General features: G+C 51.3%; 1 protein-coding gene across 1 annotated transcript; it reads right to left on the reverse strand.

Moving 5' to 3' along the window:
- Positions 1-3,487: 3,487 nt before the first annotated feature.
- Positions 3,488-25,409, reverse strand: ITGA5 (integrin subunit alpha 5). Its single transcript, XM_037159657.2, has 30 exons — positions 24,924-25,409; positions 18,239-18,369; positions 16,817-16,929; positions 16,561-16,681; positions 16,276-16,337; positions 16,140-16,185; positions 15,816-15,941; positions 15,544-15,588; positions 15,362-15,405; positions 13,564-13,620; positions 13,328-13,380; positions 12,814-13,022; positions 12,368-12,559; positions 12,100-12,145; positions 11,820-11,921; positions 11,570-11,625; positions 11,279-11,433; positions 10,841-10,978; positions 10,639-10,706; positions 9,887-10,037; positions 9,692-9,784; positions 9,485-9,564; positions 9,296-9,376; positions 8,891-8,996; positions 7,757-7,909; positions 6,843-6,929; positions 6,629-6,742; positions 5,934-6,035; positions 5,247-5,369; positions 3,488-4,584 (listed from the first exon to the last, which is right to left on the reverse strand). The coding sequence occupies exons 1-30, from the start codon at positions 25,295-25,297 to the stop codon at positions 4,501-4,503; spliced, it is 3,312 nt and encodes a 1,103-aa protein (XP_037015552.2). The 5' UTR covers positions 25,298-25,409; the 3' UTR covers positions 3,488-4,500.

Raw genomic sequence — 25,409 nt, forward strand, 5'->3', positions numbered from 1 at the left:
GGAGCAGAGGCCGGTCTAGGCGGAGCGGGGGCGGAGCCGGCAGCAGGTGAAGAGGGGAGGAGGGGGGACCCGAGCACCCAGAGCTCCGTGAGGGGGCGTTCTGGCGGCTCCTCTCTCCTTCCGGCTTTCTTTTCTCTTTGCTGTCCCTGGGTCTCCTGGATTTACTGTGTCATTGCAGCCAGGGTCAGGAAACAAGACATCTAGAAGACGGTGTGAGGTGATGGAAACTAAGTTGCCTGGGTTCCTGGGAAGGGCTGAGTCTGAGAGCGGGAAGTCTGGTCATGGGCTGGTATGGGGTGGAGGATGCCTAAATAGTCTGGGGAGGGGTGGACCCTGGGCTGGGTGGGTCACCTTGATCCTCTCCAAAGTGGCCGGTTGAGTGGGGGCGGGGTGCAGAGAATGCCTGGGTCTTTGTCTCACTTTAGAAAAGGATGTTTGGGGGTTAGGTCTTAGGTTAAATGTAGGGTTGGAAATGGTTACCAGGTTGATCTACGGCTGAGGTCCAAACGCCTAGGTCCTTAGGGAAGGTCTGAATGGAGAGAATGTAATCAATGGATCAAAAAAGGTGTAAATAGAAGCTTGCAACTGAGATCATTAGGGCAGCCAGAAGATGACAGATGATCTGGAACTGAGGTTCAAATTTGTAGGGATGACATGGATTGGGGTGGGGATAGGAGTATCTATCCAGGGTCAGAACCCAGGGTACTCCCCACTAAAGTGAACCTGAAGAGGACTGGTGGGAGGTTTTCTGTGAGGTAGAGGATAGGACAGAATGTAGGGCTGGGGAGAATGATAGAGGGAGGGGGAGTACAGGACCCTGGATATATTCTAAGGACCAACAAAGGCACTCGGCTGGAGGCAGGCAACTAGGACACTAGCATAAGCCTGGAGTCTGGGAGTCTTTGAGGTGTCTGGGGAAGATGCAGCTACTGTAGCCTGAACCTGTCTGTACCTGCCCCAAGAGGGAGGGTAGCAGGAGGTGGGCCCTCCCAGAGCTCCAAGCAGCCAGCATCAGGCCAACTGTAGACAGGGGAAAAAGAAGTGTGACTGGGAAATAGAACACGTAAAATTTAGGGAGGGTGGTGGCGGGATGGAAGGGGTCAGTGGAAAGGTGGCAGGACTGGAATCTTAGAACACTAGGAAGGGAAAGGTACTAAGGACTAACATTCCTGGGTTCTGCAGGGAAGTTGGGACTAGATGGCTAATTAAGGTACAGGAAGTGCAATTTCCTGTTTCTGGGCCTCACCTGTGTCTTGTCCTCACTCCACTGATCTGGTGGGTTTGAAGAAAAGATCTTTTCTGCACCTGCCGAGATGCTCCAGCTCAAGGGCAAGAGAATGCTGGGGTGGCCAATGCATTGGTCTTGTTCTGATTCAGAGGGCCAGAGATCTTAGGGTACTATGGCCTTGCTGTACAGGTCTGGCCTTAGGGGAGAATATGGGGTCTCTGAGCCCATCAAAGGAGGTCCACTTGCTCCAGATCTGACCTACAACCACAACATCCAACCCTGGCATCACAGAGCCTGCTTCTCCCCAGACCTTATTACCCACTTCCCACACATACACTCCTCCATGCCTCTTCCCATGCTTTTTCCTCCTGGGTGGACTCCAAGGTGTGGCTGGTTAGTAATAGAGACCCCTTTGCTGTCAAGCCTTTTTCCACCCTCTCGCACTGCCCTAGGGACTCTGAGTCAGGAAGGTCTCAAAAGGGGCTGCTTAGCTTACCAAGGGGAGGCAGCTGGCTTGAGGGCGGGGTGACCTTGAAGGCAGCTGGGGGGGTAGTGTGTGGGGTGAATTCATTATTGATGAGCCCTGCACCCTGGGCTACTAATGAGCCCAGGCCGGCTGCTCTAATTGATGTCAAGAAACTTGAGACCCCCAGATCAGCTTCCTGCCTGCCAGCTGCCTTTCCTGAACCCCCTCCCCCTCCCTGCACCCCCAGCTGCTCTGCTCCCTTTCTAGGGCCTCCTTTCCATCTTCACCAACAGACAAGGAAAGGGCTCAGGCCTCCAACTCCCCACCCTCATGTCCCTCTGGATCACTCAAGTCTCAAAGATGGAGGCTGACATGCTCTGGAGGGGCTGGGAGATAGGGAAGGGAAAACAGATCAGAGCCTGAAAATTACTGTTCAGGGACAGAGAGGCTGGTGATAGATTACCTCTGCAGTATTTCTGAGCCTAAGAAGTCCTTTCGTATATTGAGAGACCTCGTTGCTCTCTGAGTGTCAAAGGTACAGGCACTACACTCACGACACCAGCCCAATATTCAAAGCCCACTTTCCTTCCTCATTTCCTTCTCACAATCGTGTAAGAAATCTCAGACCTAGTCCCTGAAGTTTGAATCCCACCCTTCCCCCAAGGGAATTCCCAGTGCCTTGTTATAGCACAGCTGCTATCCTTGTAAATACTGGGTGGCTCTGTACCTCATCAGGTCTCTTCTTCCCCATCAGTCCCTCTTCATTTAGGAAGAAGTTCTTGAGGTTCAGAATTATCAAGAAGTTACAGACTGGAGTGTGGAGCAGGCTTGATCTCCCAGGAGAGATATCATGAGGTGATGCGAGTATTGCTAGGCAGGAGCCCAAGTTAATAAGAATAGTCCTGGTTATGGAGGAAGGGGGTGTGAGGGACCTAATACCCTCCCTTCCTTAAATTTCCATAAATTTGTAGCTATGCTGCCCTCTGGTGGCTGAATTCTGGTATAGCATGGACATCTTTGCCTCCAACAATCCCCATTAGAATTTTTGCACCCCTCTCCTTTCTCTTGCTGCAGGTTAGGACAGGCCTTGAGGAGAGAGGACAGTGGCGCCTTCACTTTTATTTATCTTCAAAGACCTGAACCTTAGGGCATGTTGGCTAAGAAGAAGGGCTTTCACAGTCAGACAAGGCTGAATTTGACTCTGCTCTGGAACCGTGTGACCTTGGGCAAGTTACATAACTTCTCCAGACCTCAATTTCTCCTTGTGTAAATGGGCTTAATTGTACCTACCACACAGGGTAATTTATAGAAATTAAAGGAAATAATGTATATATACATTTAACACCCCCTCTACCCACCAGCATACCATAAACAATAAAAACAAAACCAAACCCCAATTTCTTCTGATTTAGTTCTGTGGCTTTTTCTCTCAACCCATTTCATCATTCTGGTTTAGGGAAGCCTAAGTAAATCTTCTGGACCATCTTCCCCCACCTTCAACCTGGACCTCTTCCTTTGCATTTTTCCTTAATCCTCAAAGAAAAGGGATTTCTTTTCCTCTCTTGGAAGTGTTAGGGGCAAGATCTGGTAGGGCTGAATGATGGGCAGAAGAGTCCAGCCTTCCTTTCACCCCTTCCACCCTTTCTTTCACCTAAGCGAAGGGAACCCCGAAACAAGTTTCATAGCTCCTGGGGGTTGTAATCTTGGAAAGAAGCTGCAATAAACCCACTTTTCCTACCCACTGTGGTCTGGTTCCAGGATGGGTTTGGAAAGGGTATGAAAGAGATTCCAGGTCAGTGGGGGCACCGGGACGGGTTTATTGCACTACAACAGAGTTTAAATAAGTCCCGGGCGTCCCGAGCCGAGGTGAGGGGAGGGTTGGGCAGGGAGAGGAAGGGCAGCATCAGTGCAGCTGGTGGGCAAAACCCAAATTCTGCAGGCCCAGGACAGTGGGCTCCCCCTTCTCCAGGGGACTGGGAGGGCCTGCCTTTGGCCAGGCTGAGGTTCCAGATCTGTTGCCATCATGGCCCCTTCAGAGTCCTGGGCAATTCCTGACTTCTCCTGAGTCAGATGTGGATTGGGCCTCCAAGCCCAGGTGTATGGTGAGGCTCAAATGTTGACCTGGATTTGCCTGGTTAGGTTACCAATGTCTGAGTCTGGGTCCCAGAGCAACCCCAGGCCCCAAGTTCAATCTGGCCCCATTAGAGTTCTGATTCTCCTTGGAGCTTGTTCTGGGCCAGCACTGATCCTTGTTTAGGATCTGTCCTGAGCTGGTCCTGGGGCACCATCCACAGTTACTGTTATGTATTTGCCCACCATGGTGGGGGCTGTCCAGAGCTGCCAGGCCTTACTCCTCAGGTTCCACGTTCTTAGCTGGGGCTTCCTGTGGATCTCTGGCAAAGCTGAGGACAGATCTTTGCAGGCTGGAGCTGGACAGAAAGTCCCGGTGGCAAGTCTGGCCCAGAGAACTGGGATTGGATTCTCCAGTTCTGGTTCCAAGTTCTTTTCAGGAAAGTCTCTCCAAAATACAAAGGCTGCAGGGAGGCTGGGGCCTCTGTCCCTGGATTTGAGTTTCCCCATCCATGAGGAGGGCATGTGTAAACGAGGGTCCTTCACAGTGCATGGGGAGCGGGGATCCCCAGCTCCTCATCTACCATCACTGGCCCTTCAAGTATGTCTCTGGGCTGGGGAGATGAACTTCTCCCTGGCCATCAGCACCTTCAGGAAGCACCCAGTTCCCTCCCTGTCAGTTGACTCAGGGTGGGGGAACTGAGCCTTCAGGATTGGAGTCTGGGAGTAGGAGGAGTCAGGCATCAGAGGTGGCTGGAGGCTTCAGCTGAGCTTTTTCCATGGCGGTGCCATATGGGAGGGAGCGTTTGAAGAATCCAAGCTAATGAAGGGGAAAGAAGGGAGACTTGAGATACTCTGGCTCCCATTTCTTCCCAGATCTTATCCCAAGAGGGAATGAAGAGGACTCTGGTGTTTCCAATCTCCCCATCTTGCAAAAGTGGCCTAAATTCGGGCTGTTATGTCTACCTGTCCTGGAAGTTCAGTGGGCCAAGGTGGGCTAAAGCTGGGGGTGCTCTGGTATAAAGGAGTCTTTTCATTAGTGCCATAAAAACGGCCACATTTAAGCCAGGGATAGCAAATAGGTTTGAACTCAAGTTCCAAGTCTGATTGCCTAGTATTGGCTGCCTCTTGAGGAGGATTCTGAGGCCACTGCTAGGGCATGATCAATTAGTGATAGTTGCCATGGGTCTTTGGAGAAGTGACAGCATAAGTGCCATATAGTTGCCACCTGTGAGTAACACTTTTTTTTTGCATGTATAGGCAAACTTATCAGCTTGATTCAAGGGACTCTTTTTGAGATAGGGGCTGCAGAATGAAGGGAAGGATGCTACAGGCAGGGTCAGGATGGGATGCAGGTGGCTAGGGCATAGGTGTGGGCATGTGGCTATAGAATTCATCTGGAGGTAGGTGCTTGGGATTGTGCTGAGTCAAGGGCAAAACCTGATGAGAGGGTGGCCAAGTCACAGGTAGAATGTGGCTGACCTTGTAGAGGATGTAGATGAGCAGACCTAGGAGCAGGAGGCCAATAAGGATGGCTAGGATAATGATCCATAGTGGGACACCATGGCTACCTTCTGCCTTGGTCCACTGCACAGCTGTGGCCACCTAGAGAGCAAGCCAGAAGTCACTGAAAAGTCATTAGTTCTTCCTACCTATACCTGGCTCCCACTCATCATTGGACCTGGACCCACATTTCACTTCCCATCTTGAACTAACAGAATTCTAAACTTCAAAATTTAAATTCTTGAAATGTGCGCTAGTGTCTCTTAGTTTTGGGCCTTCACAATTGCTAATTTCCTCTCTCCAGAGAATATTCCTTTCCTGAGTGGTTAGCCTGGTAGTTCAGGTCTCAGCTTAAACATCATTTCTTGCAGGAAGCCTTTCCTGGGCCTGCAAGACTATGTTCAAGTGTCCCTGTGATGTGTTCCCATAAATATCCTGGCACTTGTCACACTGTGTTCTTATTGCCCACTAGACCGTGAACTCTAGGAGTGAAGATGCCCTGTCCATCTGGCTTATCATTATATCCCAAGTACAGGACATAGTAGACACTCAATAAATATTTGTTACAATAACAAGGCCAGCCCCAATCTATGCCCCAGTCCCAGTGCCAGGCCCGGCACTCTGAGCCCTATCTTCCTTGGCCCAGGCCTCTGGCCCTGGACCCACCAGAAGTTCCTTTCGAGGAAGTTGCTGAGGCAGGATTCGGTAAGGCATCTTCAGGGCTTCATACACAGCCTCACACTGCAGGCTAAATGGCTGGTGCTCTCGCTGTGGGTAGACAAAAGGCATTAAGGGCAGCCCCACTCCTTGGGGCCTAGAGGACATGGAGCTCCCCTTCATGGTCTCGATCAGGTTTTGATCTTTCTTTATTTTGGGCTTATTCCCTTCTGAATCTCTACATTCCTCACATGAGATGATAAACGTGTAATTGAATAGTTGTAACTAAATAATGCATAATTAGATGACTACATGTATAGAAGAATTTTTTTTTTGAATCATTAATGTGGGTTAAGCACCCAAGACAATAGTGTACACTTCATAAATGATATTACTATTCTTTACTACTATCTCTCCACTATAGATTCATCTCCCATCTCTGTTTTTCTATCATTCTCTGTACACTGGTCTCCCTGAGCCCTTCCGCCTTCTTTGAATGGGCCAGGAAAGGGAAGATGTCACTCTTCCCAATGTGGCCATAGGTGGTGCCAAGGACACAGCCCTGCACTAAACAAGGACAGGAGGGGAGGTGAGTGCCTGGGTCCCACTCCTCAAAAGGATATGGTGAGGGCAGTGGGGAAAAGGAGGGTCAGTCCAGGTAGGCCCAAAGGTCGGGGGTGAGGGCTGAGGTAAAGCTCTCTTACTTGCAGGAAGGCCTGGGCTCTGACTCGGAAATGCAGTTGCAGACTTCGGCTCTCTTGCCGGTGGAGTGGCCCAAGCTCACAGCGTAGCCTGAAACATTCCACCTCTGGGCATTTCTGGGAAGAAAGAGGAAGCTTGGACCTCAAATTCTGCCCTTTGAGAACTCAAACAGGTACTCGATGCTTGGGCTCAGACTTCATTCCCAGGATGACTTACCAGGATTTGAGGCCCTGAGGAAGAAGGGCTCTGACCTGCAGCTTCCCGTCTTTGTAGTCGGTGGTTCTGGGAATCCTTGGAATCCAACTGGAAGAGGAAAGAAGAGTATTAGCTGCCTGTTCCATCTCATTACAGAATCTAAGTCAGCCTGTACCGGGGGCTCCAGGACAGCTTCAACCTGTTCTTTTATCCATTCAACTAACTGCCTCTGGTGGCAAATCACCAAGCTCAGTGTGAAACATGGAAATGAATAAAATAAGACTTGGTCCTTGGAGTTTACAAGGAAGAGATATATAAATAAGTAATTAGGCCCACATCCCCACCTTAGGGCCTTCATATCGGCTGGTCCTTCTTCTTGGAATGCTCGTTCCCAAGTCTCCAGAGGCAGGTTCATTCTCATCTTTCAGGCCTCAAGAGGTCTTTCCTGATGATTCAAGCAGTGTCTAATCCTCACTGTATCCAAGAATGTTAGCACTGCACTTTTATTACTTTTCAATACCTGCGTATCGCTCTCCTTTTAATTTTTCTTTTCTGTTACTCTCCACTAAAATATAAGCTCCATGGGAGTGGGGATCTTGCTAGTTTTGCTCGACACCATTATTTCCTGAGCTTATAATATGGTTCAGTACAGGCACTCATTTAATTAAATATCGTTAATGAGTAGACAGGTGTTGGGGCCCAGAGGCATAGATCTGAAGGCTTCGCAGAGGAGCTGACACAGAGCTGGGCTCTCAGCATATGCCAGGGCAAGAAATAAGGGAAGGATGTTTCAGGCAGAGTGTCTGTGGGCCTTCTGACCCCTGTCCAATGGCCTAAGAGCTAGGCACATCCTCATTGGCTCCACCAGGCCCCCAGTGACCTTCCCCAGACCTTACCCTTGGTCCCTCCCAAATGCCAGTCTCCATGCCTCTCACCTCTAGGTACTCTGAGTTGAGGAGGTGACTGGAGGTACAGTTGCTGAGTCCAGTAAACTTGGTCATGTAGAGGAGCTGCTGACCTTCCAGAGTCTGGGGACAGCTAAGCTCCAGCATGCCCTGGCTAATGGAGCTGGGGCCCAGGTTGATGAGCTGAGAAGAGAGCAAAATCACCATGAGAAGGGAATAATTCTGCCCCATTGAGGCTCTGGGTCACCATGGCCTGCTATATGAGTGGGACCCCAAAAAAGCCAGAATTATCTTCTGGAGGGTGGGCCCCTTGTAGTGCAGGCTTCCCCCCACTAGGTGAGTGTTCTAGGAACCCATCTGTATCAGTGTACCAGCTGGCATTGTTGTGAGAGGCTGCATTTGGCTTCAGTGAATTTTTTTGGAAAACTGTCTCAGTGTGTTTGTCCACTTCATGATGAATGATTTACAAGTACACCTGCTTACACTGCGCTGACTGCTCAGCAGTTTTTGATGAAAAACACCAGGACCCCTGTGCCCCACCCTTCCTATTCACTGATCTTGTCCCGAGCAAGTTTTTTGTTTCCTTGACAATAAAAGTCCTCAAAGGGAAACGGTTTGCTGTTGTGGAAGAGGTAAAACAAAAAATAGCAGAAGCACTAAAAGGCATCAAAATTGATGAGTTCAAAAACTGTTTTGAGCAGTGGAAAAAACATCTCAATAAGTGTATTCCATCAAATGGAGAGTACTTTGAAGGGGAATGAAGCTTAAACATGTAAGAATAAATACACAATTTTTAATAAATAAATTTCAGTGTTTTTTGTCCTCCCTTGTATGTGGCCTGCTGCAAGCCTGCTACCTCAGGAGTTAGAGAGGATGTCAATGGGCAGAGATGAAATCCTCTCCAATCAGTATTCTTGGAGGTTGCTCCATCTTCCCTGCAAAGTCACTCAACTAGCCTGTCTTTCCTCTGGCTATCTGTCACAACTGACCCTTTCCAGACCTTTACATGTTACTGCCCCTTCCTCCTTTCTGGTCCCTCATTTTGGTCCCATCCATCTGTCACTCATACTAGCTCCTCCTTTCCAGTCTTTCATTATGGCCCCACCCCTCCACTCCCAGCTGCCTGCCCTGGACCTAGTCTTCCCTGCCTCTATCCCTCCTCACTTCATAAACGTGGTGGACAGCAGGGCCCAGGTCCCCCTCCTTCTGAGGCTGGTCTGGGGGATGCCAGTCGCTCACTGGGAATAGCACTGCTTCAGGCTTGGAGACACTAAAGAGAGAAGGGTGGTTTAGAGCAGGGGTCCCAAGCCCCAGGGTCCGAGGCCTGTTAGGAACCTGGCTGCAAGCAAAGCTCAGGTGAGTTCCACTTCCTCTCTCTCTACCCCTGCTCCACCCACCCATAGCAGGCAAGGGAGCAGAAGGGAAGCTCACCTGAGCTCAGCCCCCCAACCTCCCCTCGGTCTTCAGGGTATTGCTGGTTTAGAGGACAGTGGAAGAGACACCATATGCATCCTTTCCTAGAAGTCTGTCCGTCCTCCCAGTGAAGCCCCATTTCCCCTAGACACTGACCCGTTAAGGGAGACCTGGGCTTGAGCCTCCACTGAGAGCCGGAAGGAAACCACTTCGCTTTGGGAGTTGTTGAGATTTTTGCTGTGGGATGGAGAGACTGAGGTGGTGCTGGCGCCCAGCCAGGGAGCACTCTGCAGGCTCAGGCCCCGCCCCCAATTGGGCTGCAGCCTGACCCCTCCCAATCCCTACCTGAGGATCTGGAAGTCAAACTGAATCATTTTCTTCGTGTCCCGCAGGTGAGGAACTGTGAACCGAAGGCCACCCCAGATCTGTGGGACAGGGAAGGAGGACAGGGGGCTGTTAGACTGGGCAGCCTTACTCCAATTCCAGCCCTCCTTCCCTATCCCACAGCACTCTGAACAGGCTGGTCACTGTCCTCTCTCCAGCCCAACTTACACTGGCTCCTGCCTTCATGGGGTTGCCCAGGTCACACACCAGTAGGCGGCTCTGGTTCACGGCAAAGTAGTCACAGCTCAGGCTGGAGAAGTTCTGAAGGTGGGGTGGGTGCGCAGGTAAGGTTTTTGTTGCCCCCTCTGGCAGGGCTTCTTCCCAAGCCCTACCTGAGAGTCCCCCCTGGGAGTCCACTCATACCCCTGGGTGTCTGAGGAGTCCTGAGTACTCAGCCTCCGGAGGAGCGGTGACCCGAAGTTCAGCCTCATAAGCACCACCCTCACCCACATTCTGGGCGTGGAAAGTTAGATTCAGAGAGTTCTTGTCACCCAGGTACACGTGGTTCTGCTCCCTGGAGGGAGCACACAAGGTTAAGGGACACTGGAATTAATCCCCAAACCAGGACAATGGGTTGCAATAAAAATAACAACATAATAGTCCTGACCAGTGTAGCTTAGTTGGTTGGGCATCTTCCATGAAAGGTCATGGGTACAATTCCTGGTCAGGGCACATGTCTGGGTTGCAGGCCTGGTCCCCAGTTGGGTTGGGGTGCACATGCAAAAGGGGACCAATCAATGCTTCTCTCACACATTGATGTTTCTCTCCCTCTCTTTCTCCCTCCCTTCCCCTCTCTCTAAGAATAAATAAAATCTTAAAAAAATATGATAATAATAGACACAATTTATTGAGTTCTAACTCTATGAAAGGATAGATGTTTTATGAAAATATTTTATTTAATTCTTCCAAGAGGCTAGAGAAGTAGATGCTATTATTTCCACTATGTGGATGAAGAAGCTGAAATTCAGAGAAGCTGAACAACTTCCTATGGTCAGACAGCTAGCTACTATGTCCCTATTGTACTTTTTCAGGTGCCAGGTACTTGCAAGTTTCGTGTGTCCTGTTCAAGACCTTGGCACCTGGAACCCCCAAGCTTGATGTTAGCCTTCACTTACCCAAACACTTCCAGCTGCAGGTCTGGCACACAGATGTTGTCCTCTCCACAATCTAGTAAGATCTGGGCCTGGGAAGCAGAGCAGCCTTCAGAGAGGGAGCTTAGAACCACTCCTGGTCTGAATATAGGCTCCCCACCTCCAAGGCCTTGCCCCCAAGTGCCCATGCCCCTCTCCTCTTGGCTTTTCTTTACCCTGTCCTCACCTTGTCCTCTATGCGGCTCTTGCTCTGGTAGTGTAAAACTGGCCGGAGGCCATGGCTGTCCACAGGAGCTTGGGGGTCCAGGGAGAAGTTGAGGGCAATGTGAATCGGGGAGAGTTTGTCTCGGAACTCTGACTCATTCTGGGGCAGGGGAGAGGGTTCACAGAGTCAGCGGACTCCAGGGATTTGACGGCCCTGATCCTCAGACTCACATCTCCTTTTGTCTACTTAGGGCTTTCAAGAATTCAAGTGTTCAGACTTGACCATCCCCATTGCCTGAGACACCCTGGCAGCCTGGTTCCCAGCTTCTCTGACAGAGGGACCCTTCCTCAGCTCCCCAAAGTCCCAAGCCTTTCAATGGAATCTCCTAATCTTGGAGGGGCCCCCATTTCTCCGTGGTCACCTTCCCCAGGCCAGTCTATATCTGGCTTGAGGCCATACCCTGAGGTAGATCTTCATCTCTCTGCAATCCTCCCGAGCCCCATTCTGGATAAGCAGGGTCTGGGTCAGGGTCGCCTGTCTGGAAGCCAGGAACAGTGCTCGCCGCACCCCTCCCTTTTGCTTCTGCCAGTCCAACTGGAGCTCCACCGTGAAGCCTGCAACAGGGATGTATGTTAAGGAGAATCTGCCTCTGTCTCTCCTTCCTAATCTATTCAGAGAGAAGGTAAGTGCCCATGCCCCTAACTCCTCCATCCCGTCCCAGTGCCTGAGAGAGTCAGGAGTCTCCTTTACCGATGGCATCAGGAACATGTTTTCCAGAAGCATTGAGGCAGAAGCTAAGGTTGATGCTAGAAGAAGACAAAGAGGAAAGCTGATGTACCCAACTAGAAGAGGCATCTTATCTTCCACCTATGTCCCAGACGGACCCAGACTAGGACACCCCCTTTTGTCTCCTTCTGAAGACCTGGTCTCCCTGCCCACTACAAGGCACAGACTGAGGTAACCCAGACTGGTCCTTGAAATCTCCTGGGCCCCAGCTCACCAAGCCACAGGGTTCCCCTCCAAGCTGCAGCTGCGCTCCTCTGGGTTGAACATGGCAGGGAAGATGGTGAGGGAGGCACTTGCAGATACGATGGGGCGACCCCTGCCAAGAGTGGATATAGGGTCAATAGAGAACTAAGACTCCTCTGGAACTTGGGCACAGGAAGCTGAGGCTCAAGCCCCAGGATCCCAGTGTCCTTTGTATACTTTTCCAACCTCAGCCCCATTGAAGAATTCCCCAGTTCCCACTCTTCCCAGGCTGCCCACCCTGGAGTTCATACCTGTATACCACAGCCTTGTCCATACCAAAGGAGCCCACAATCAGATCTGCAAGAAGCCAAGAAATGACCCCTTACAGAGAGCCCCGAAGCAGATTCCTTCCGAACGCCCTTCTAGTGTCATTGCTCAAGAAGGCTGAAGTGAAAGGACATTGCCATCTGGTGGCAGTATCCTAGAACTGCACCCAAGACCTTGTGAAAGTGCAGAGTTGGGTAAGGGGCCAGTGACAGAGGAGCTTGAAGATGAACAAGGGCCTAGGGCACAACTCACCAGGGTATCCATTGCCATCCAGGTCTCGGCCTCCTCGAAGAGCAGAGCCGAAGAAGTCTGGAGTGTGGCCAGCTGCCCACAGGGGCAACAGAACTTGGGAAGGCTTAGTGCCCAGCCCCACTGGGCTCCCAGGGAATACAAACACCACTCCTTGCTGGGTCTCCCCACCAAAGGGAGCTCCGATGGCCACATCTGCAAGACACACAACACACACCAGTCAACAGGCCTGGAGTCAGGAGTCCAGATCTTTACCACCAAACCCCAGGACCCTATTTTTTTCCATCTGTCATTCCCAGTATTCTAATTTCTTCAAAGCCTCAAGACCTAGACATTGGGATTAAAGTCTACACACCTCCTTGGGAAGTCACTAGGGGTCTGGGTATCTTAGCCACCCTCTTTCTAAATCCCTTCTAACTCAGGTGCCTGACTTAGATCCTTGTACTTACCATTGTAGCCATCTTGGTCCAGGTCCCCCAGGGGGGTCAAGGAACTTCCAAATCGGCCAAACTCATCATGGCCAGTAATGGTAAGGGTGGGTGTGGGCTCCATGCCGTCTGGCTGCTGAAGGTAGATGTAGACCCTGCCTACCTCCTGAGGTCTCCCATCGGCTGTCCGCTCCATGAGCAGGGGTGCTCCCACCAGTAAGTCATCCAGCCTGGGGGCAGGGGAAAAAATAGAGGCATCCTGATATTGTGCCTTGCCACCTTCCCTCCCCAATCCTAGTGCCAGGAAATTCCAGGCATCCTGGATCCCAGGCTCCCTCCCACCCAAGTCAGAAGAGCTGAGGTCTTCTGGTCTTGGCTCTCAGCCCTCTCCTTGACCTTGGGTAAAGGGAATGCAGGCACAAGTGAGGAGAATCCAGGGGAAAAGCCTGGAGAAAAACTCTCCTTGAATTTTTTGTCCCACCCCACTCTTCCATTCTGGGAAAGGCATCATGGTGTGCCTTCTCCCACTACTCACCCGTCCCCATTGATATCTGTTGCAGCCACTGCATAGCCATAGTAGGAGGCCATCTGGGGAGGAGAGAGAGGCAGCTCTGGGTCAAAGCTAGGTGCTTAATCAACAGAATCACTAGGGGCTGTGCTGGGAGGTCAGAGACTTCAGGGAGCCTGAGAAGTTAGTCTGAGTTTGTTGGGTCAGAGTTGGGGCTTGGTTGGCAGAGGGCCAAGATGGGATGGGGGTGGCAGTGTCCTCACCTGTTCCCCTGAGAAGTTGTAGAGGGATCGGATATCTGAGCCATTAAGGATGGTGACCTGGTAATGAGGAGATGTGATCATTGGCCCTGGACTCTCAGACCATTTCATGGATGAAGGGCAGATATGTACAGGCTACCCAAGGGCAGGCATTCCTGAGAGACACAGACTACTTGCCCCCTAATTCCCTCCTGAGCTTTGCCCTCACATTCCCATCTCTATGCCAGTAGCTCGGTTCCACAGCTACTTATCATTTTTCTCCATGTTGCTTATCAACTACTGCCAGATTTCATATTTATCTGTCCGTTGTCCAGCTCTACCCACTGGCACGGAAGATCTACACAGGCAGGAGCTTGGTTTGGTTCTTTGCTTTCTTCTCAAAGCCTAAAGTAGTGCTTGGCAAGCAGCAGACACTCAACAATTATTAGCTGCATGACTGAATGCACAATGAGGCTTCAGTCATTCCTCATCTTCCAGCCCTCCCAAACCACAAACACTTCTGTCTTCTCTATGCCCCACCTTAGTGACTGACCCTATCAGTCCCTGAGTCTTCTGACTCTTTGCTCTCTTTCCCACTCTCTCTGCTCTTACTCTGGTGAGAGTCCTCTCACAGGACTGTTGGAGAGCCTCCTGGCAACCTCCATGCCTGCCGCAGGCTATCCCCTGCTCCTAGCACTGTTCCCTCACTGCAGCAGAATGACTGGCCTTGAGCAGGTCTAGGAGGGACACCCCTGGCTTGGAAACCTACAGGGGTTCCCTGCAGCCACTGTCCAAAGTCTTGACTCCTTGGCTGGCCCTCTGAGACCCTAGATAACTGGCCCCAACCTGCCTGCTTTTGCTCAAACTTTTCTTATTCTCCTCATCCTCAATTAGCCCATGAGTCTGCTAAACAGGCCTAATTTTTTTCTCTTTTCTTCCATGCCTTTTGCCATGCTCCTGCCTCGGATGTCCTCTTGCCTCATCTCCACTCATCCTTCATAGAACCTTCTCTGACCCACTCCTTCCCTGGAAAGGAGGTTATTACTTCCCCCAAACTGCTATGCTATCTTCACCACTTTTTGAAATTTATCATAGTGTAAGAAGAGTGCTGATTTGGGAATAAGACAGGCCTGCTTTCAAACCTCTATCCAGCCACTTACTAACTGTGATCTTAAACAACTTATTTGGTGTCTTAGAGCCTCAGCTTTCTCATGTGTCAAGAGCACATGGTAATATCTACTCCCATTGGCTTGTTGTGAAGAATAGGAATCATGAGTGGACAGTGCCCAACACACTAGGGCTCATGAGTACTAACTAAGTTTATAATTGTGTGTGTTTTATCTTACATACTTGATCAGAAGCTCCTTTTTTATCTTTTACCTTGTCTTAATAAACGTTAACTGAACAAACTCCTATGGCATTCTTATCTGTATCCCTTTTAAAGCCCTTGTCATGGTCTAATAATAACAGCTACCAGTTGTACACTGCCTAACAGTTCACTAAGTACTTTCACATGCGTTATCTCATTTCACCCTTACAAGAGCCTTGTGAGGTCAGAACTATTATTATCCCATTATACAGAGAAGAATGAAGCTCCGAGAGGTTAAGCAGTCTCAAGGATTTTACAGAATGAAGTAGGGTATGAGTAAATAACAGAATAATTCATCCAGAGTTAAGTGCCAGAACTTAGGCCCAGGTCTGACCCCATAGCCTGTGTCCTGATTCACTTTTTGAATCCTCACAAACTGTCATGCATGTTTTTTTGTGATTAGCCAGGGGAGGAGAGGGAAAGAAAGGAAACAAGGGTTAGGCATGGTCTTACATAACCATAGGTGAGGTTCCCCTTGGGCACACCAGCAACAAAGTCTGCAAAGAGAAGAGAAAGTTGTGGCCTAACGGTGAGAAAGGGGGTCACAAAAATGGTAAGTGTTTCAGTTCCTGTGACCCTAGGCCCTGGGTCTCCATCCACCCCCTCCCTTGGTCCTATCCTGGGGACACATTTACCTTCTGTGTCATCACCACTGAATTCACCCACAGCCACAGAGTAACCTGGGGGACAGGGTAGGTGAGTATTAGTATTCTCCCTTTGTGGACTCTCTGCCCTGGCCCATCCTCTAGTAACCCCCCCCCCCCGGGCCTTCATAGTCAGGCTGCATATGACAAGTATGACAGAGGAGCTGTGGTTGCCTGATTAGAAGAAAAGGAGGCAACAGGGTATGTGAGGACAGGGGCACCTGAGGTTACCCCCTGCAGTTTCCTTCCACTTGCTCACTCACCCAGATAGCTGTCATCATACATGGAACTGGCCTGCCGAGTCTGCAGCTGCCCCTGAACCAAGTTGATTAGGTACTCAGGGTAATAGGATTCTGCAATCTGCTCCTGGGTGGCTGACAGGATCTGGCCTGGGGAAGGGGATGAGGAGGAGATAGAGTAGGAGAGGGCAGGGAGGGGAGACACTGGGGTGGGAGGGGGTGACTGGGTAGGATTCCAAAAGCCTGGTTCAAGGAAGGGAGGCTTGTAAGTCTCAAGAAAGGGAGAGGAGGGAAGGACGGTGAGAGGTCTTGTGCCAGGTGACTAGAGGTCAGCACAGAGGCACTTACCTTGCCAGAAATAGCTCCCGGGTCCACCCAGGACTACACGCCCTGTCTGTGGGGGGAAGCAGGTGAGTTTACATCTGGTCCTGATCCCCCTGTGTCTACCACCCACAGCCACTTCCCTCCCAGATCACCCTCTCACCTTGGTGAACTCAGCACTGAAGCCCCCTTGGCAGTAACCCTGTCCTGCTGCCCAGCTGAAATCTGTGAGGGGAGAAGGTGGTGGGAAAGAGGCCTGCACAGATGGGTAATGCAGGAAAGAAGAGAGACTGGGGAAGGAGGTGGGAGAGGAAACTGGAGGACAGACCTCCCTGAACCAAACAGTGAGCATAAGACTAATAGTGAGCTATTAGTCTTAATAGGGGGAGGGTTTGTAGGGACTGGTATAGAAAATGCACACACAGGCACATGCCCACTCTTGTCCTACCTGAGCGGCAAGGTGCATACTCCAGAATTTGGGTGAAGTTGTCGGTGGAGAGGTAGCAGGTGCCCACGGGATCGCTCAGTGGCTCCTTCTCTGTGCGCCAGCTGTACAGTGGAGCACAGGCCTGGGAAGGTCCCAGAGAAGGGAGCTTCAGGTTTAGACCAACAGGAACCCCCCCTTCCTCCCTCCAGGGCTGTGGTCCACTATACCCAACTCAGCCCATCCCCTAGTCACTTCCCTGGGCCTGCTGGCCCCTCACCAAGATGGAGGAGCCATGGGCTCGAACTGTTGCCCCGAACCACTGTAAGGACTTGTACTCCACAGGTTCCTCTCCTTCTGAGATGGAGAGTGAGGACTCCAGGATCCGAGAGCCTTGAGGAAGTGAGAAAGGGGAGTCATGCAGGTAGTGGACAACTGAGCCCTAGCACACAGCCTCACCTTCAGCCTGGGGGTGCTCAAGGTCTTTTAAGCCTGAAGCCCAAGACTCACTGGGAGGGGGAGTGGGTAAGGGTCTTTAAACTCAGCTTTGTGTAGACTGACTCACCCCTCCTCTCTGTACACACACACCTGGGGTTTCTAGTGTTGCTTTCCTCTGGTCCAGCTGGGCCAAGTGTGCTTGCAGTGAAGTGGGGGTAGGAGGGTAGAGGGGGAAGAATGGCTATTTCCCAAGAGGATAACCCTCTGGCTGCACTTCTTTCTACCTGGGCCTCATCTCTAAGCACCTTGTTCTTTACTTGATCTGTGTCACAGCTCTGGATTGCTGTTCCTTTGTTTCTTCCTCTCCCTTTTTCTTTCTGTACATCTGTCTTTTTCTTTCTATGTCCTAGCTCTGCCCTCTATAGGACATCCTTTTTCATCCCTCTTGTGCGTACCTGTCTTTCAGGTTAAAAAAAAAATCATGCTGTTTCATGATCTTATCTTCCGCCCCCCCATTGCCTCCATCTTTTTATGTACCCCTTCTTTTGTCCTCTCACCCATCTTTATCTCTGCAGCCAGACTGCTCAAGTTCATGTCCTTACTTCTCCATTTACTAGCTGTGTGACCTTGAACAAGTTACTTAACTTCTATATCCTCACCTATAAAATGGGGATAATACCTCATACAGTTGTTGAAAGGACTGCATTAATATATGTAAAGTGCTTACAACAGTGCCAGGCACAGAGCAAATACTCTTGAAGTGTTAGCTGTTATCTCTTGTCTGTCTCCCTCCTTCTGTCTCTGCATCTGCTTTGGACCTCGAGCTCCTTGATGGAAGCGGCTAAATCATGTTTCAATCCTCAACAGACCCAGCACAGTGCCTGGCATTCACTATCACTTAGTCAGTGCTTAGTTACATGAATCAAATAGTCTATGTGCCTCTCCCTGTCTTTGTCTGTGTTACTGCCCTGGCCTCCCTGAGTTGTGGGTGATTCAGGGGAAATGAGAGCCACATGTTTCTGAATCATGCCCGCCCTCCTTGGGCTGGGCTGGACTGGGAACGTGGTGTGAGTGCCATGGGGAGCTGCTGCAGGGCTGCACAGAGCTGGAGCACCACCAGAGCATCAGAGCGCTGGGAGGGCACACAGCCAAGGGACTGGGAAGGCTCTACCCTTCACTCCAGGCACCACCAGGCCCCGCCCCCAAGCCACAGCCCCACCCCCAGCCCCTCCCTGAATTTCACAGGCCTACCAAGGTTGGTTACCTTTACTGTCAAACTCAATAGGGGTGCACTGTGCCAGGCTGGAGCCCCAGGGACAGAGGTAGACGGCACCACCCTGCAGCACTCCTGGCTGGCTGGTGTTAGCCTTGGGTGCCCCCACCAGCACACTGACCCTGTGGAGGAGAAAGAAGAGGCAGTTCAGCGTGGCTCCTAGCTCTTTTCCAGTCTCCCAAGGCAGGGAGGACCCAGACTTCTGGGCCAGGGGCTGGCTGGGGGGTAGATGCCCCCTGGGTTGTATTTATATCTCAGAAGATGCCTCAGATGCCAGAGGCACAGGCTGGAGTCAGGCGGTCCCCATGTGCTGCTGTCACTAACACAGCCCCTCTCCTCCTCCCACCACTCTCCTTCCTGTCCTACCTTCCCCTGTTGTTAAAGAGAGAGAAGCCAGAGTCAGTTCTGGGAAGGGAAAGAGGGGCCAGAGGTTCTGGCTTCAGCTTTTTCATCTCTCTATGGACCTGCCAAGATTGGATGTGCAGCCCTTGGAACCCAGGGATCTCTCACCTAGCCTGTACCCTCTTGTCCCAAGCCAAAGCCTTTCTCTGGGCCAAGACCCAGGCATCCAGCTGCCCTGCTGCCCAGCCGCCCAGCCCTGGGGCGTGTAGGAGGAAAATGTGAGTCTTGGAAATCAGGCCGTAGAAAGAGGAGCTAGAGGATGGTGAAAATCGATGATTCCCCTGGGCTTGGACCTGGGCCTGCCTTCACCTTGGGCTCTGGTGTGGACATCCCCAGTCCCAGAACCCCTTTCCCACACACCACCTCTAGAAGCTTGTATTCAGATCCTATTCTACTGGAGTCTTAGTTCTGGACACAGTTCCTTAGTGCCCCCTGAAATGACGAGGGGAGGGTTGCCTTTGCTGGGGGTCCTGTATAACAGGTGGTCACAGTCAAGGTCCTGGACAATCTTCCCATTTTTGACTATCTCTACCATTCCTTGGTCTCTTGTCTCTTAGGCTTCTGCATAGCAGTCAGCCCTCTGGCTTTCTACTCTAGGATCTCCCATGAGGACTGCATCTGGTAACTCAGGCAACTGGGCCTGGCCCTGGGCCCGTGTCCCTGCAAGTCTTAGCCTCTGCTTTTCTCCCATACCTGCCTCTGGTACTACTTCTCAATCTCTCTTTTTCTGCGGCCGTGACTGCTTGCTCTCTCGCTTTCAGTTTTTGGATTTTCATTCTCTTGATCCCAGATCTTGGACTTCTCCATCTCTACAGATTCCTGTGCCCTATCAGCTTCAGCATTCCCAATGACCCCTCTCCCCTGATATTAGGATAACTTCTTCAGCCTTTCTTACCAGGAGAGCATGTCTAAGTGGGGGATTATGGTAGAGGTCACAAAAGCTGGGGCTGTCTTCCAAGAGGACTGCGTGGGGAAGGGGTAAAAGGGGTGGTCCAAGAGGAATAGGTGGTGGGAACAGATCCAAAGGGCTGAAGTGGGGGGGGGGGTGAACAGTGGTCTAGGAGGGCCACAGGATGAGAATAGAGGAGGGAAAAGGCAGGGTCCAGAAGAATAGGAGGGAGGCCCTGAGGGTGAGAGTTCCTGGAGTGATGGGGGGGTGGTGCCAGCCTTGGTTACCCTGGGGACAGGAAATGTTTACTGCATGTGGCTTCCTGTCTGTTTCCAACCTCTCACTTCTCCGTTTGTCTCCCACCCACTGGGCCCCACCCTTTTTGCTCAAACATTACATGTTGGGCAGTGGGCATGTAGATAAGATTGATGGTGGGGAGAGGCTGCATTGCCTCACGGCGGGTGAGGAGAGATGGGTGCAGCCCTCTCTTTGCAGGGGCAGCCTCAGAAAAGTTGTGGTACCAGAGGCAGTGACGAGCACTGCACCAGGAGTCAGCGCTGGCTGGGGGTCAGGCACCAGCTCGGTGTGGACTCGGGCTATACTCTTTTCCTCTTTTTCTGGGAAAAGAGGTTGAACAGGCTATCTCAAAGTCTCTGGGAGCTCTGACAGTCTATTTCCAGGAGAACACAGGGCTGTGGCCAAGGGACCCAGTGCCCACTCTCAGTTTTCCCAACACTCGGCTTTTGAGGGTGGCCCAAGGAAGAAGGCTGGAGTTTGTCTGACAGGGTTGGAAGGTGAGAGAGAGAATGAAACCTTACGAAGCTTGTAAAGCCCACAAGTTCATGGGCCAGGGGCATATGTGCTGTGGCTGTGTGAAGATTCGACAGACCTGGCATGCAGGCAGGGGACACAGTCCCTGAACCAGATGTGCCCCCCACCACACATGGCTTATACGCAAGGGTTCAGTGGCCCTTCTATCTTAGCTTCCCCAACTCAGTCAAATAACTATTACCCTCCCCTATGTGCCAAGTGAAGTGCGTGGTGTCAGGGATGGCACATCACATGGCTTATCCTTATTCTCTCCCACTTAGTTCCTGCTTCTTAAATCCTGGAGAGGTTAGGTCCTTTTAGGGGTTCAAGAAGGCAACAATGGAGGGTCCTTGGGCTATTTTCAAGTTTTCAGAAAGCCTAATGGAAATCATGCATTACATGATAAGGCAGCCCAGGCTAATTAAAACCTCAAGTATATTTGCTTTTTTGGCTGGAATTTTATCAACTCATGTATAGAGAACCTGGCTATCTCATATTGGTTATAAGTTCTGATTGGGAGCTACAGATGTCTTCTTGTTCTAACTTCTAGTTGATAAAAAATGGGAAAAAAGAATTATTTCTTACTAAATGTGGTTCGGTAGATAAACTCTTCTAAAACATAGAGTCCAAGGGAGAAAATAATTGCCATAATTTATTCTGAAGTCTCAGAACCCTGAAATTCCAGAGTTGGTTCTTGGAGACACAGGTTGCCACAGCTGGAGGCCACAGTAGGGGGCACCTACTGGTCTGAAGACTTCTCGTAGCTGTCTCAGGGCTGCCACAGGGAGTAAAGAGAGTCTAGTGTGGTCCTGACACTCCTCCTCATCTTCCTGTAGGGCAACCTCTTCCCCCTATTTTATATAGAATGTCTTAATAAGATATCATTTAAATTTTAAAAAAGGAAATAAAGGAAAAAACTTTAATTAAAAAAAAAAACTGCCTTGGCTGGTGTGGCTCAGTGGATTGAGCACTGGCCTGAGAACTGAAAGGTTGCCACTTTGATTCCCAGTCAGGGCACGCGTCTGGGTTGCGGGCCAGGTCCCTGGCTGGGGGTGCAGAGAGGCTACCGACAAATGTTTCTCTCACATATTGATGTTTTGCTCCCTCTCTTTCTCCCTCCCTTCCCCTCTCTCTGAAAATAAATAAATAAAATAAAAAAAAAAAACAAACAAAAAACAAATTCTGCTGAGTCCTATGTTCTTATTGTATAGATGGGAAAACTAAGTCCCAGAAAAGTGAAGTAACATGGCCAAGGTCACTCAGAATCCTTCTCAACGTAAGAACCAGAAGTCAGGAATCCTGATTCCTAGGTCAGTGTTCTGGTCTACCCTGTTGCCAATTTATCCCCTCCTCTCCTCTCCACTATCTCCCCAGCCAAGTTTCTGATTAACTAAGATCCCGTTCACTAGATGGTTACTGTTTGACCCTGTTGGCCTGACAAGGTTGGGGAAGAGAGAGGCAAGCAGACCAGGGCCCAGTTCCTTCAGGTCTTACAGCAGTCCTGGCAGGCCAGGGCAGGACACCTAGTTCTGGGTTCCCCAGTGTATTCTCAAAGAAACTGCCTGGCTGGCTGGGGAGGCAGGGTTGCCTCTACCTATGGCAACTGAGTAACAGAACAGAAAAAGAGCTGGGCTAAGCCTGGTGTACCCTTTAAGTTTGTGTCCTAGGCCAAGTAACTTTTCTTCTCCAAGCCATGGATTCTTTACCCATAAAATGACGGGTTGCCCTTGAATGGTTCCGGAAAAAAAAAAAAAAAATCTAGTTCTAAACTTCCATGACTCCTGAAACTTCAGTTGTATATACATATATACACATGAAGTAAAATGGAGCAATAATGCTTCCTGTCTAATGAAAGGATTTTTGTAATGATCCAATGGAAAAATTTATATGAAAGTGCTAAGGAATGTGAGGGACTATTATTACTATCACTGTTATAAGAAAATATTAAAGGTGAGTAAGAAATGGAGAGCAAACTCAGGAAAAGAACTAGGTGGTATTATGGAGGAGAGAAGCAGAGACAGAAAACTGCTACCTTATAAAAATCATGCCTCCCATGTACTCATCACCCTCTATGGACCAGATGCCTTTTATATATTGTCTCATTTAACCTTGGCCATTGTGGTCGAAGTGTCATTCCAGAGACAGAAGGGTCCCAGGTTCTATTCCTGGTCAGGGCACATACTCAGGTTGGGGTTCAATCTGGACATTTCCAGACTGAAAGCAACTGATGGATATTTCTCTCTCTCTCTAAGCAATGAAAATGTGTCCTTGGGTGAAGATATACACACAGTCTCAGTCCTCAGAACAGTCTTATAAGTTAGGTGTCTGATTTTCACAAGGACACCAGGCTCTGAGAATGTCCCAGGTCACACAAAGAACAAGTAAGTGGAGGGGCCAGGGTGCACACACAGTTCTGCCTAACTTAAGGCTTGGCCCCTGCTTACCATGAAAACTCTTTTGTGCTCACCCTGCCCTTTGATGCCGTTTTGGTGTCCAGAATGAGAAGTGATGCAGAGGGACCAAGAACACTGTGGCCCTCCCTCTCCAGAGATGGTGCCAGGTGAGGGGCTATGTGTCCCCGCCTTGGGTAGGAGGGTGTGGAAGGCCCAGCTGTGGTGGAAGGGAGGTCACTGAGGAGGTGGAATGTTCAGAGTCCTATTCTAAGAGTGTGTTGTAAAGAGAAAATGAGAGGGGGAGGAGTGCAAGCTAGACACCTGGGTTCTCTTGGAAGGAAAGATGAGAAGAGGAGGGGAGAGGGATGAAAATGCTGGGTCCTGTTTTAGAAGAGGGCTTTGGGGACTGCAGGATCAGGCCAGGGGCCAGACAGACACCTAGGGAACAGGAAGTGTGTGAAAGTCCAGATGTTTTAGAGGAATGTTTTAAAAGGGAGGTAACCCTATTTTTAGGTGTGGAGTGGGGTAAGAGAAGGTTACCCAGATGTGGGGAGAATCTCATCCGCTCCCTCCTTTTTTTACTCCATTAGGGTTGTGGTAAGCAGTTTGAGGGGGCCTTGGGGAGGCCAGACCTGGCAGTGGTTCCAGGCCAGGGTGATGCAATGGGGTTTGGGCAAGAGGCCAGGGAGGTGGGGTGGGGGTTGGGTGGGGACCTTGAATAGTTCAGAACCAACAGCTAGGGACTAAACTATTTCTTTTCCCTCCCCCAAGTTCTCTAGACAATAGAGAAATTTAAGCCCTCCTCTCCAATTAACCCATTTCTCTCAAAATTAAAGAAAATGAGTAGAAATCAGTTAACTGCATCAGGTGTAAAAACAGCTAACTTCTGACAGAGGTCCTATCAACCCTGAGATACTATAGATTAGAGCGGTGGTAGGGGGTGGGAGCAGCAGGAAGCTCAGAGCCCGGAGATGTGGGAGAAAGAATTATCGTGGAGGATCAGGAATCTGGCAACTGGAGGTCCCTGTCCCAGTCCAGAAGCAGCTACTTTCCCCTCTTACTTACCAATCCCAACATTTAAATAATATTCCCAGTGCTAATGTTGCCTCAAATCTAACTTCGGTTTCCCTCTGCCTGTGGGCTCCCCACTTTCCGGGCACTTAGGGTCCGTCCTGATGGTCACCCTGCTGAGCTAAGAATGAGGATCCTCCTTTGAGCCTTCCCCGGTCTCCTGTGTTGTGATGCTACTGGGCCCAGCAAGCCGGCGTCTCCGGAGCTTCCGACCCCAGCCCCAGAATTCCCGGTCTTAGTTCAGCTCCAGCCCACAAGCTACAGGAAACCAGCTTCTCTCTTCCTCCCCAGAGCTAGAGGAAGAGGGAAACCGCCCACCCCCCTTCACGCGCGCACACACACCCCTCCCGACACATCCTAGCACCCGCCCTTGGCTGAGCCCACCCCCAGCCCCGGCGCCCCCAGTGCCAGGGTCTTGGGACTCTCCCAAGTTCCTGGATCCCCTCATCCGAACAGAGAATGGGGGGTGGAAGGCGGAGTAGGAGACCAAGAAGAAAGAGAAGGGAGTCGCGGTCTCCTCCCGGGTCTTTCCCAGCCTGAGCTGAAGGGGGAGGGGAGGATGAGGCTGGCCCCCCTTTAACCTCTGCGCCCCCTCAGTTTCCGACTCGCCTCTTACTACACTCGGTTCAATCTGCTTCGACCAGTTCTCTCTCCTCACAATGGCCATCGGGGACCTGAGGTCCCCCGGTGCTCCAAAGAGCCCTTCCCGGCCTCTGCGACCCCTCTTCGCCCCGGTCCGCCTCGGTCCCGGCAGCTCACAGATCTCAGCCGGAGACCCTCCGCTCTCCATTCATGCGCCCTCCTCTCCCTTGGCCCCGAGACCCTGCGCAGACTTCTTCCCCTGGTTCCAGCTTCGTGATCTCTCTCCACCCCACACATGTCTCCCCACTTATTTCTCTCAAACTCCGGGCCCCCTCCACGCCGGCCACTGTCTCCTCCTTTACTCCTGCGCGGGCCCCCAACTCCTGCGCCGGCCCCCAACTCCAGCCCAAGTCCTTCCAAACTCCGCCTCTCAAACTCAAGTCTCGGTACCTTCCAGACTTCAGCCGCGCCCCCACTTCTAGGCGTCCCCACCACCCCCTCCATCCTGCCGCCAACTCTCCTCACTCACCCGTCTGTTCCCGGCCGGTAAAACTCCACCGAGAAGCCAAAGAAGGAGCCCGGGGGCCCAGAGAGCACTGCTGGGGCCTCCGAATCTAAGTTGAAGCCCCCGACCCTGGGTGTCGGCGGCAGCAGCAGCAGCAGCGGCAGCAGCCGCGGCAGCAGCGGGGGTCGGTGCCGGGGGCCCCAGCGTGGCTGCGCGGCGTAGAGAGGGAACCCTGGCGCCGGGCTCCCCATATCGCCCGCTCTTCCCTGTCCTGGGGCCACCGACCCGGAGCCGCTTCCTAAACCTCCCAGAGGCGAATGACTCAACGCGGGGAGGAGTTTGCCAAACTCCCGGCTGAGCCCTCCCCCCGCCTGCCGGGGGTGCTGGCAGGGGGGCATTCTTGGGTCCCCTGAACGCTGAGCTCGCGCCCCCCACCCCGAAGGGGCGTGGGGGGGCCGCACCTCTCCACTCCTCTCTCCCAGCCCCAGCTGGAGGCCGGTAGTTTGTACT

This window comes from Artibeus jamaicensis, unplaced genomic scaffold, assembly GCF_021234435.1.
Source record: "Artibeus jamaicensis isolate MK-2021 breed Jamaican fruit bat unplaced genomic scaffold, CSHL_Jam_final contig_233, whole genome shotgun sequence".
Classification (NCBI taxonomy): Eukaryota; Metazoa; Chordata; class Mammalia; order Chiroptera; family Phyllostomidae; genus Artibeus; species Artibeus jamaicensis.